This window comes from Chiloscyllium plagiosum, unplaced genomic scaffold (genome assembly GCF_037043375.1).
Source record: "Chiloscyllium plagiosum isolate Xiang-an unplaced genomic scaffold, Cpla_swu_hap1 HiC_scaffold_37, whole genome shotgun sequence".
Classification (NCBI taxonomy): Eukaryota; Metazoa; Chordata; class Chondrichthyes; order Orectolobiformes; family Hemiscylliidae; genus Chiloscyllium; species Chiloscyllium plagiosum.
The window spans coordinates 2,094,171-2,106,385 of record NW_028270175.1 but is presented as its reverse complement, the minus strand read 5'-3'; the positions used below and the strand labels follow the sequence as shown (position 1 = coordinate 2,106,385).

Below are 12,215 nucleotides of genomic sequence, written 5' to 3'. Positions count from 1 at the left end.
ATTGTAACACAGAATTTATAGCAAAAATTTGCAGTGTGATGTAACTGAAATTATACATTGACGAATTGATTGTCTGTTAAGCCTTTCATCTGTTAGAATACAGTGAAAACTATCACTGTGTCAGAGTAACAGTGAAGATTTAAGCAGGGTGTGAGACTTTGTGAAAGGCTTCATAACTAACCCGTCCCAATTTCATTTTTCTAAGAATTTTTGATTTATTGTCACATGTACTGAAATACAGTGAAAAGTATTGTTTTGCTAACCAGATAAACCATACCTTACTTAAGTACTTCAGGGTAATAGAACATAAAGTCACAGCTATAAAGAAGGTGCAGAGACAGACCAATTCCAGTATAAGAGAGGTCCTTGTAAAATCTTGGAATAGTTTTTACTCCTTATTTTCAGATGTAACTAAATTGAAATACTCTTTCCTTGTATTTACAGATTTTTGGGCTGGACTCTATTATGGGAGGTGAATCACTCTGGCCATTGCTGCTTGGGTTTATCTTCCTGCCAGCACTGTTACAGTGTATTGCTTTACCATTCTGTCCAAAGAGCCCACGCTTCCTCCTTATCAACAAGAATGAAGAGAGCAAGGCGAAGAATGGTGAGTTTAGTCTTTCACCAGTAAAGAGAGACCACCTATCCGAGCAATCAAACTATTTAACAAAACTTACAGCAAAACGGCTTTCATCTGTTTATGCGTCACTGGGTAAGGTGAGAAAACACAGTTGACAATTCACTAATGAGGGAGTGAGCTTGGCTAGTTGCTGTAGGAATGCCTAGGAACTTTACCAGGGTCTGGTGTCTCAAGGGAGAGTTGAGCCACATTTTTTTCTATTTATTCATTTGCAGGACATGGGTATCTCTGGCTGGACCAGTATTTATTGCCCGTCCCTAATTTCCCCTTGAGAAGTGGGGGTGAGCTGCCTTCTTGAACCGCTGCAGTCCACCTGCTGTGGGTTGACCCACAATGCCCTTAGGGAGGGAATTCCAGGATTTTGACCCAGTATAAGTGAAGGAACAGCGATATATTTCCAAGTCAGGATGGTGAGTGGCTTGGAGGGAAACCTCCAGGTAATGGTGTTCCCATGTATCTGCTGCCCTTGTCCTTCTAGATGGAAGTGGCTGTGGGTTTGGAAGGTGCTGTCTGATGATCTTTGGTGAATTTCTGCAGTGCATCTTGTAGATATGGTGCACAATGCTGCTACATTTCACTAGGTCTCGAGTTGAGGGAGGGAGATTTGGGGTAGGTGTTTGATCAGATTGACTGCTCATTATCACAGTTTGGGAGCTTGTTGTGTGCAAGATAGCAGCTGTGCTTCTGAACTTCAGCAGGAACTAAGGGTCTTTTTCTCAGGATCGGGGAGTTCAAAACTAGAGGATAAAGGTTTAAGGTGAGAGGGAAAAGATTTAAAAAGGACCTCAGGGGCAATGTTTTCACACACAGAGTGGTGCTTGTATGGAATGAACTGCCAGAGGAAGTGGTGGAGGCTGGTACTGTTACAACATTTAAAAGACAGTTGGGCAGGCACATGAACAGGAAAAGCTTAGAGGGATATGGGACAAATGCAGACAAATGAGACTGGTTTAGTTTGGAAACTTGGTCAGCATGAATGAGTTGGACGAAGGGGTCTGTTTCTCTGCTGTATGACTCTTTGATTACACTTCAAACCAGGCATTCTGAGGTTAGGAAAGGTGCTATGGAAATGCAAGTCTGTCCCGTTTTGCAAAAAAGATCTCAGTACTCAATTGCTTGTTAGGGTGCATTGTGTACATACATCTTCTGTGTTTGGGCTTGTACCAGGTACCTATTAGAAAAATACAGATAAGATAATAGTGTAATCAGAGTGCTGTCCAGCTGCTCCATATCTGAAAGCACTTAGGAATCAATAAAGTGCTAATTTGCACACTCTTATCAGTCAGTCATCCTTACTGTTTAAGTGGTGTGACCAGGTAAATCAATCTGCATGTGTGGAATGAGCTTTAGTTTAAATGCTCATCCCAAAGTCAACCTACCCAGGCCAGGGTGCTGCCTTTGGCATGTGCAGAAAATGTAAAATTGGTTTCCCAAAGCCTTGAGAAGCGTATCGATGGAAATGTGAATACTGAGCTGATGTAATTCCAAGTCTGATCCTTCATACAGCTTTCACGTTTTTAGACTGCAGTGTTGAAGTGTAAGAGCTGGGGAGGGTAAATCTCGTCTGGGATTCCTGAACCCTATTGGTGTCCATCAGTTCCTGTAAATAAAGGTATCTATGAATTAGTGACAGTGACTCAGTGGACACTCATGTTTAGGATGAGAATGTTGACTTATCCTGGGAAGATTTACACATGTCCTTGGAGCAGTCGCCAGGATTTTCCCACTTTGACATTCCTGGGAAATTGGCCTAGGCTTCGCTCATTTCCGTGTCAGCTGAATCCCCTCCCCAGTACGTCAACTTGAATTCAGTAAACACAAAGCCACTCTTGTCACAATTTTAATGGGTTAGTGAATTAATATTCCTGAAAATAACGCTGTCAAATATTTTCAGTTCTGAAGAAGCTTCGTGGGACAACCGATGTGAGCGATGACCTGCAGGAGATGAAGGAAGAGAGCAGGCAGATGATGCGAGAGAAGAAAGTAACAATTCCTGAGCTGTTCCGCTCACCGATGTATCGGCAGCCCATCATCATTGCAATCGTGTTGCAGTTGTCCCAGCAGTTGTCCGGTATCAATGCTGTGAGTATTCACCAGCAAAGCAATCTGTTCGGTCCAGGCAGTCTGTCCTTTCCTGCTACCCAGCTCCCAATCACAGCCATCTCATCATTTCCTGTAATTCATTCTCTTCAAACGTTCATTTCATTGTCTCTTGAACTTATTTCTACTGCCTTCCTTTGTTTTACAAACCTCCTTTGTAATTTCAGTTTCCACATTAATAGTGTGTGTCCTTTGCCTTTGTATTCTTTGCTAGAACAGACGAGTCACTTCATCACCTGGAAAACCTTTGGTAGCTCAAAGTCTCCCTTTTCCAAATGGAGCCAGCTTCCCAAAGCTTTGAATGATCTTTTTTGCCCTCAGTCAAGTGACATAATTGGTTAAGGAAACTGGGTAATCAATCTCAGAACTCTGAATGGTGTCTGACCTGTGCCGTACACAATGATACACACAGGCCAGGCTGTGTTAATGTCTACAGTTCCATAGGGAGAGTCCCTGGTTTATGTTGGTGACTTGGTCAGTGAGGGGACCACAAAATAATTGGTAAATGTAACAGCCCACTGAGTTCCTTACCCAGATTCTTGGGCTGTTTCTAGAGCCACTTCTGTGAAAATAAGAACTTGGAATAGACACAAAGGCTCAGAGCTTCACTTTCCAGTTACAAACAAACCTTCAAGGCTGTCTTCTGATCATGTCCTGCATTTACTGAAGTTCTGTTCCCTAAGTGTTTGCTTTCTCATTATTCATTGACTTGTGCAAATGATCAGAAATTTGCTTGGTTCACGAAATAACTCCACAAACGCCGATACCCCGTCACCAAATCACTCTTTATTTCCATGTGGAGAGTCCTTGACTACAGTATTACCTCATACAGAGTCAGGTACCAGAGTGCCAGTATCCCTGACACTCTCCTTTTCATCTGTCTGTCAGCCAGGGCTCCGTGATTGCACTAGATGAACAGCTCCAATCGGGGAATTCATATTCTATGATGTCCAGCTGGCTAACCACTACAGCTCTCTTCTGAAAACATGTGATTTTGTGGTTGTAAATGCCAAAAGGACCATCATTGATGTCAGTGTTTTCTCAAAATGTGTTTTATTCTTTCTATAGATTTTCTATTACTCGACAAGTATTTTTGAAAAAGCTGGGGTTGAGAAGCCTGTCTATGCCACTATTGGTTCCGGTGTGGTGAACACAGCTTTCACTGTTGTATCGGTAAGTACTCGGTCATGCTTGAGTTCCCCACCTGTACTGTGCTGTAAGGTTAAGAATTAAACTCCAGCATGGATCAGGATGCTGTAAGGGTACCACATTGGTCAATCAGTTCAGAGTGGGTCTGGGCCACAGAAGCTCACTGATCTTTCAACTGCTCTCAGATGGGATCACTCCGGTTTGGGGAGATCCTCATTGTGATATAGGCAGCCTCTACTCGTTCTTACATGTGAACGGACACGAGGTGAGGGGCCAGTTGTACTCCAGTTGACTTTACCATTAGCATTAACGATCCCAAGTTTCATCTGTGAAGGTTCTCCCTAAAGTGAGGGCTGTCAGACAGTGCATTATTATATTGCTTCAGTGTAAGTACATGGCATCAGATGTCAGAGTCATCAAGAGACAAAAAGAAAATATTTCTTCAGACGTTGGGGAAGATTAAAGTGCTTCTTTTGCTCATTTTTAGCAGAGTGGAGGAAATAAAATTATCTAGAGTAGTATTTGATTCCTGCAGTGATGTTTTTGAGTGTAGAATGGATGTAGAAATCCTCTGTTTCACTGTGCAGTGTCCTGTGTCCCGTACCCAGTGCCGTATGGGGTGCAGTGAAGTTTTGACATTCCCAATGGCTTCCCCAAGTCAGATATTAGACTCCCTGGTAAACGGAATATTTGGCTAGCTGCTGGTTCAGGGTGGGAACTCATTGGGACTGAGCTACAAGGGCACATTTTAGGCTTTTCAGCTCTTCCTCCGGACATGGTGATGGCTGTGCAGTGGTCTCTCAGCCTCCAATGAAACACCTTGGTCTGTATTCACTGCCACATGGTATTGGGATGGTGCAGCTACAGTACCATGGTCATGGCTGGCACAACCTCACCCATCTCCCGGGGATTGTTCTTGGCCCACATTAGACACTGTCTACCCTCTGGGCACCCAAATCACATTTGCAGCTTGTGGGATGAGATACATCGATGAGATCTGAGGACAGATTTGGCTCAAACATCTGGCTCCTTGCCTCAGGCCAGTCTGTACAGCACACTGCACTTGTAACATGGAAACATAGACATTAGGAGCAGGAGGAGGCCATTCAGCCCCACGTGCCTGCTCTGCCTTTCAATACGATCATGGCTGATCATCCAATTCAGTCCCCTGTTCCCACTTTCTCCCCATACCGTTTGATCCCTTTAGCCCTAAGAACAATCTCTAACCCCTTGAAAACATTGAATGTTTTGGCTTTGACCGCGTTCTGTGACAGAGAATTCCACAAGCTCCCCACTCTCTGGGTGAAGATATTTCTCCCAGGAGAAATGGAAAAGGAGACCAGGGGTGGTCTCACCAAGGCCCTGTACAATGGCAGCAAGTCATCCTTGCTCCTGTACCCCAATCCTCTCACTATAGAGATGAAACCGATAGTTTTTCTAGGCTGCTGTTTTCATTGTGACGTCTTTATTTCCTGCAGCTGTTTGTGGTGGAACGCGCTGGCCGACGCACACTGCACCTGATTGGCCTGGCGGGGATGGCCATCTGTGCGATCCTGATGACTATTGCACTTGTCCTTCTGGTAAGAGACTTTTATTGAGTGATTCATCCCTATGTGTGCACACGTGTGTATGTGTGTGTGAATGTGAGTGTGTGTTTCCGTGTGAGTGAGTAAGTGTGTGTGAATGTGAGTGGAGTGTGTGTGCGTGTGCATGCATGAGTGAGAGTGTTTGTATGTGTGTATGAGTAACTATGCGTGTAAGAGTGTTTGAGTGTGTGTATGTGAGAGTTTGTTTGAATGTTGTGTTTCTTTGTATTGATTAACGAGGCAATTAATAGAAATTAATTCCACAAATGTTCATGGTCAACAGCTGTATTTAAAAAGGATTTAAATGTTCACTCTAAGTTAGCTGTCACATCAGAAGAGATGTGAGTAATTGACTCAATTGTGCGGTTATGTTCCAAGTAATTTTTGAAGGAAAAGAGAATGTGTGGAACAAAATAAAGCTAATTAAACCCATCAAATCCCCTCCGTGCACAGAATGTGACACACTTATCCAATTGTGGATTTTATACAATTTATTTCACTATCAGTCCAGTGGCCTTGAATTTCCAAGAATAAAATTCTATAACATCATTGTATCCTTATTAGCAAACAACCAAATGACTGATTACAGGATACAACTCCTCAGTGTCCTGATTTACTGAGTGCTGTTTGCGAAATGGGAATACTTCCAAGATTTAATACAAAAAGGGAATTGAATATGTTCCTAATTCGGCAAATGTGGTGAATCGACAGGAAACAAAATGCAGAGTGTATGGGCTGGAGCTGGGGCTGAGGTAAGAGCTAGCACAGACAGGAAGGGTGGAGTCGCCTCCTGCACTGTATGATGTGAAGAAAATAGATTTTCTGTGAAGGTAGATCACAAGGTGTAAAATGTTTGAATCATTTTGAGAGAACACTTGGCTGCAACATTTCTTCACTCATAGATTTTAGTTGTAGCCTGTAATAGTTGTGGTTCCTAGTGGTTGCGCTTAGATTTTTAATCATTTGTGAAAGTATTTATGGGAATGATCCCAGGGCTAAGATGATGAAGACAGGTTCATGCACTTGGCCTGTATTCCTTTGACAAGAGATGGCAATGGAATTGGAATGTTTTGGATAACTAAGGATTTGATAGTGTAGATATAGATGTTTGTTTGGATGATGACGGGACCTCACATTAACAATTAGAGCAAGGCCTTTAGGGGAAGTCCGAAAGGGGAGTGCACAGCTGGAAAATTCCACCCTCCCCCATTAAATTTCTGAGATTGTCGATCAATTGAAAATTGAATAAAATAAATTGATGTTGGGTCAGGGATTCTAGGGAACCGAGGTGGTAACTGGAGTTGTGGTGCAGCTCTTACAAATCTTCCCTAACCCATGGTCTTATTGAATGGAACAGCAGTTTAAAGAAGGCAGAATGTTATCCTTCTGTCCCCATGTCCCTAATAGTGGGGATCCAGATAGTGATTCATTTTGAATTGGGAAAGGTTCCACTGGCACAGATCCACTGCTGAAAATGTGTTGCTGGAAAAGCGCAGCAGGTCAGGCAGCATCCAGGGAACAGGAGAATCGATGTTTCAGGCATAAGCCCTTCTTCAGGAATGAGGAAAGTGAAGAAGGGCTTATGCCCGAAACGTCGATTCTCCTGTTCCTTGGATGCTGCCTGACCTGCTGCGCTTTTCCAGCAACACATTTTCAGCTCTGATCTCCAGCATCTGCAGACCTCACTTTCTCCTCACAGATCCACTGCTGCAGAGCATCGACAACTTGATGAGGTCTTTTGAAAAGAAACTTTGACTCCAGCAGGATTTTCGATATGAGCGCCATAGTAACTTAATTGTGCTAAGGGTTGTGCTTTCATTGTTAGTTTTTCCATAAGACATGGGAGCAGGAGGCCATTCAGCTGGTTATTGAGCTCTGCTATTCAATGAGATCATGGCTGATCTAGTAAACCTCAACTCCCCCTTTACTGCCTTTTCACCATAATCCTTGCTTCCATTCCTGAGTAAAAATCTGTCTACCTCAGCCTTGAGTAGGTTTAATGATCCAGCCTCAATAGCCCTCTGCGGCATAGTATTTCATAGGTTCACTATGTTCTGAGAGAAGGAATTGCTCCTCATCGCTGTCTTCAATGGGTGAGCCTTTATTCTGAGATGATGCCCTCTGCTCCTAGACTCTCCCACAAGGGGAAACAGCGTCTCCACATCACTTTGTCAAGTCCCCATAGAACCGTGTATTGCCTCCCATTCATCTGTATCCAATGGGTACAGGCCCAATCTACTAGTAGAGGGACGGGGACTATTAATGAACGTCTTGTTGCCAGGAACAATGAAGTGCTACAGCACAGAACCCCAGCTCAATGGTTTCACTTGGTCAGAGTTCACAATAGAAGGAAATCTCAGAAACACAACAAGGAAATGGTGAAATCAACTCTGATCTGAAAGAAAAATCATCACCTGTGAGATTTTGTACCAGTTTATATTTTAAGAATGAGTTTGATCATTGTGAGCATAAAATATTAAAAGTGCTGTTTTTGTTATTGTGCAGGACCAGCTGACTTGGATGAGCTACATAAGCATTATCGCCATTTTTGGGTTTGTGGCCTTCTTTGAGGTTGGACCTGGCCCAATCCCGTGGTTTATTGTTGCGGAGTTGTTCAGTCAAGGGCCCAGACCAGCTGCTATTGCAGTGTCTGGTTTGTGTAACTGGACGGCAAATTTCATTGTTGGCATGGGTTTCCAATATGTCGAGGTGGGTGCACTGTGTTTGTTTAACCACAAATGACAGGGAGGGGAGGGGATGCTGTAGTTAAAAAAAGGATTATTGTCTGAACTATTAAAACATGAGTTAAAGTGTTACCAAACATTGACACATGCTCAAAACTCTGGATTTGTCTGGAGAAGGCACTCAAATAACCATCTAAAGCAAATGGGTCATGGCTTCAGGAGCATGGGTGTTAATTTGAGGTGATGACTTGAAGATCAGCACAACACAAGTGTATTGATTAGGCGTGATGTTTTGTTTCACTGTAATTTGGAACCTTTGTGGCTTAGCTCCTGTGGATCTGAAAGACTGTTTGCACAGTTTGGGCTCCCATTGTGTGAACCTTTCACACTGCTGCTGAGGGAGCTTTCAGAAAGTGTATCTCGCAGAATGAGCTTCACTCTAACAGAGGCCCAGTGACAACACCAACCTGGTATAGCCATCATGGAGGCAGTGGGTGTGGGCACACTGACACCATATACCTGCTCAAAGTCTTCACTCTGTAACTGCTGTGTGCAGTTTGTCAATACAACGAGGAGCTTTTACTAAGCTCAGGCATTCCAGCTGATTGTTCCTACTGTTAACAGGAGACAGAAAGTGAAGACTTGATTAATTAAAGCTGCAGGGGTGACATGACCTTGTCTGAAATCAGCTGAGTTTTTAAATTGGGTAAATTCAGAACAACACAAAATAGCCATCTTGCTTTGTACGATTGTTACTATGGAGATAGAAAACTGTTAGCATTATTTGTGTGATATGGAGGTTGTTCCTGATAAACAGTAACTGCTGATTATAGTATCAAAAAGTGTCTAACTTCCTTCATTCAAAATATTTCTTTTCCCCTTTAAACAGCTACTCTGTGGACCTTACGTTTTCATCATCTTCACTGTGCTCCTGGTTCTGTTTTTCGTATTCACCTACTTCAAAGTCCCTGAGACCAAGGGAAGGACATTTGATGAGATTGCCTCTGGTTTCCGCCAGGGTGCGGGAGTTAACTCACCAGAAAAGCACAGTCCAGAGGAACTCAACAGCCTGGGTGCAGACTCACAGGTTTAAGTGGGAGCAGTGTTGGAACAGCCGAATAGGAGCCAATGGGACTAGCTTATGCCCACACTACTGACAAAATATGTAACAGGGTGGAGTGTCTGGCCTGTCAGCAGATTCCTGTGAATGTACAGGAACTAAGCTCTGATTGTTTACCAGTACACATCTCCATTTGTTATGGTCAGTAAGCAGAACTAACCTTTTTGACTATCTTACATGTTGACTGATATAATTATTAATTAGCATTTCAAAGCTTTCCATGTATAGCGTTGAGTATTTATATGTTGAATATGTTTATAGTGTTTATAGGAAATAAATTATAGAGGTAAAGTTAATGTAAATATAATGAGCTACATGTCACATGTAATGTATAAACACAGAATATGGTCTCGTTTCTGTAGAAATGGCTAGTTGTAAATGATAGAATTACTTTTTGTACACTTCACATTGTAAAAAGCTGCTCCTGGTTCACTGGATCAGCCCTTAATATTTTTTTTAAAAAATAGTTTTTGTCATTATCGGAGAACATTTTAAATCATCTAGAAATCTGTGATATTTTAGTGGGTGAATGTTTTCCCACGTTTGAATACAGTTTCTCTGTGATGTTGCAGAAGAGCTGATAACCCAGCAAGTGAGCGTACTGTCACTAACATGGCCAGCACCAGTGTCCAGGCTTTTACTGACCAGCCACCTATCTCCTACACAACATAAATACTTTTGTACTGTAATTTATAAGTAGCTTTTCTAAAACACTGATAGTAAGTAATGTTGTTACTGGAAAGAGTTTGGTGTGAGCCATTATCACTTCTATACAGACGTGCCAAACATTGCTTTTGCAATTGATGTAATGTATCCACCGAATTTAGCCAACACACAGTCCTGTGATATTGATGGAGAGGTTGGTGAGGATACTTGGCTTGTGTTGCTACCAAATCCGGCAAATATTTCCACCCCTCCCCCTACCTCCAAAACATTTTTGGTGAGTCAATGTTTAAAGTATGGAGGCTGCCAAAATGAATTGAGTTTGTTTTCCCTCAAAGTACGTATCTAGGGGCCCATTTTCATTTGAGCATATTATTTTATTCCTGGTTATAAAATGTAATCATGTGAAGCAGTCACCTGTTAGATACAACTGTCATCTGTCCAAATATTGGTCACATGAAATCCACGCCACGTTCTTCCATTGTTCATTTTTACCAACTTTATGTAATCAGTTTTAAGATTTTACAATAATTTCTTTCAGAATTAATAGACTTTCTGGATTTCTCAGTATCTTTTCCTCACCCTTTTTCATTGCTGGGGTATTATTAATATTTGCTTAATGTCCCGTACCCAGCCAAGGATAGATGTCAAACAAATCATGATGGTCTCTTTGCTACTTTCTGAAACCTCCCATTCAGATTTCCAAACTGTTTGTGATCTTTCCCTCCATTTAGTCTTTTTGCAAAACCTTGGAAAACTGTGTAATCTTCACTGTAATTGAGCTAGTTTTGGATATGAGCTCAGTACTTCAGATAGTGCCTTGTGTGGTTGTGGACTCTGACATTGCACAGAGTGAATGTTAGGGAGTAAGCATCTGTTTCCATCTCTGCCTGTTATTATTTCCTCAGTTGGAAATAAAGGGCAGGAGGCCTGTAAGGAAAGTTAACATTTCAGAGAATCTGACAAGCCCAGGCCTCCCCCAGTGTTTGAGCCCCTCACCAGCAGCTGAAGGCTCTCTTTTATTTCTTAAGAGAAACCTTAAACAACAACTATTCATCCACAATAAAGAATAAATAGAGAATTGCTTTATTTTAGTTTAGCCGGTTTTTATACATATTTTAATCTGGGAAAGAAAAATAGAAAGAGATGTAAACTGAACAAAAATTATATAAAATACATTTTCTCTTGGTAATGTTTTGCTCAAAATATTCTTTTTGTATTTTAAATAGTAGAAATAAAGGTAGTACCTGTACAAAAATAGCCTGTGCAGCAGTTAACATGTGACTAATGGGGGTTAGGTGAGACTAAACCCTGAATGGGAATATCAAACAGGTTTTGTTTCCCTTCATTCCCAGTTTTGAGACATTGCTGCTGCTCATAACCTGGCTTCAAAGGTCATCACCTTGACAATTGCTGACTTTGTTAGCAGCTCACCTGCTCTTGTTTAAGATTCATAGAACAATAATGCCCTGAAGTAGGCCATTCCACCTATCAAACCCATGCTGGCTGACAACAGAGCAAGGCAGTTAGAGCCCCACACCCCTACATCTCAAACTCACTCTGTCCCTGGATCTCTGCAAACTGATTGCCCTCAGCTTACCAGCTGAATTCCTTTTGAAATTGTCCATCGTTTCTCTTACTCCAACCTCATGGGCAGTGATGATTGAGGTAATTAATTTGCAGAAAATAGAGCAGCCACCATGGTTTCTGGTTGCCTCAGAGTCTGACAGAGGAGGAGGAAGTAGCAGGCGGGCATTGTGAGTTCAAAGGGCTGGAGTTGGTGAAACTTTGTTGCCATCGGTAATTGAATCAGGAAGTCAGAAAGGTGAGTCAGGAAGTGAACCAGGAATAGGTGAGCCAGCATCAGGAGAGTTGACAGGCAGCGTGGAGCTGGGTGAATGTTGTGAGAGAGTCAGGTAAACGTTTGAGAATTGTTTTGGTAAGGAGGACCAACCACGAGAGGGGCCAGTGAGGCCTGGGATCGGGAGGCCAATCATGTCAGTGAGTTGGGTCAAACATTCACAGAATGTTTGACCCATTCACAGAATGTTTGACCCACATAAGCCCTTCCTGAAGAAGGGCTTATGCCCGAAACGTCGATTCTCCTGTTCCCTGGATGCTGCCTGACCTGCTGCGCTTTTCCAGCAACACATTTCCAGCTCATTCACAGAAGTCCCCATTTGTTTATTGCCATTCGGATTTGCTGAACTGCAGGTGGTTAACTTAAGCCACTAATTCGCATGGTGCCACTTTAAGGACTTGAAGTGTGTGAA

The 12,215-nt window shown here is 42.5% G+C and overlaps 1 protein-coding gene across 1 annotated transcript in view; it reads left to right on the top strand.

The window, feature by feature from the left end:
* Positions 1–11,958, top strand: part of LOC122540476 (solute carrier family 2, facilitated glucose transporter member 1-like) — a 33,966-nt gene extending 22,008 nt beyond the window's left edge. The window contains exons 5-10 of the mRNA XM_043676328.2: positions 445–607; positions 2,535–2,722; positions 3,809–3,913; positions 5,368–5,469; positions 7,981–8,184; positions 9,049–11,958. Coding sequence (XP_043532263.1) covers positions 445–607; positions 2,535–2,722; positions 3,809–3,913; positions 5,368–5,469; positions 7,981–8,184; positions 9,049–9,252 — 966 coding nt within the window. The 3' untranslated portion in view covers positions 9,253–11,958. The remainder of the gene's footprint in view (positions 1–444; positions 608–2,534; positions 2,723–3,808; positions 3,914–5,367; positions 5,470–7,980; positions 8,185–9,048) is intronic.
* Positions 11,959–12,215: the final 257 nt, after the last annotated feature.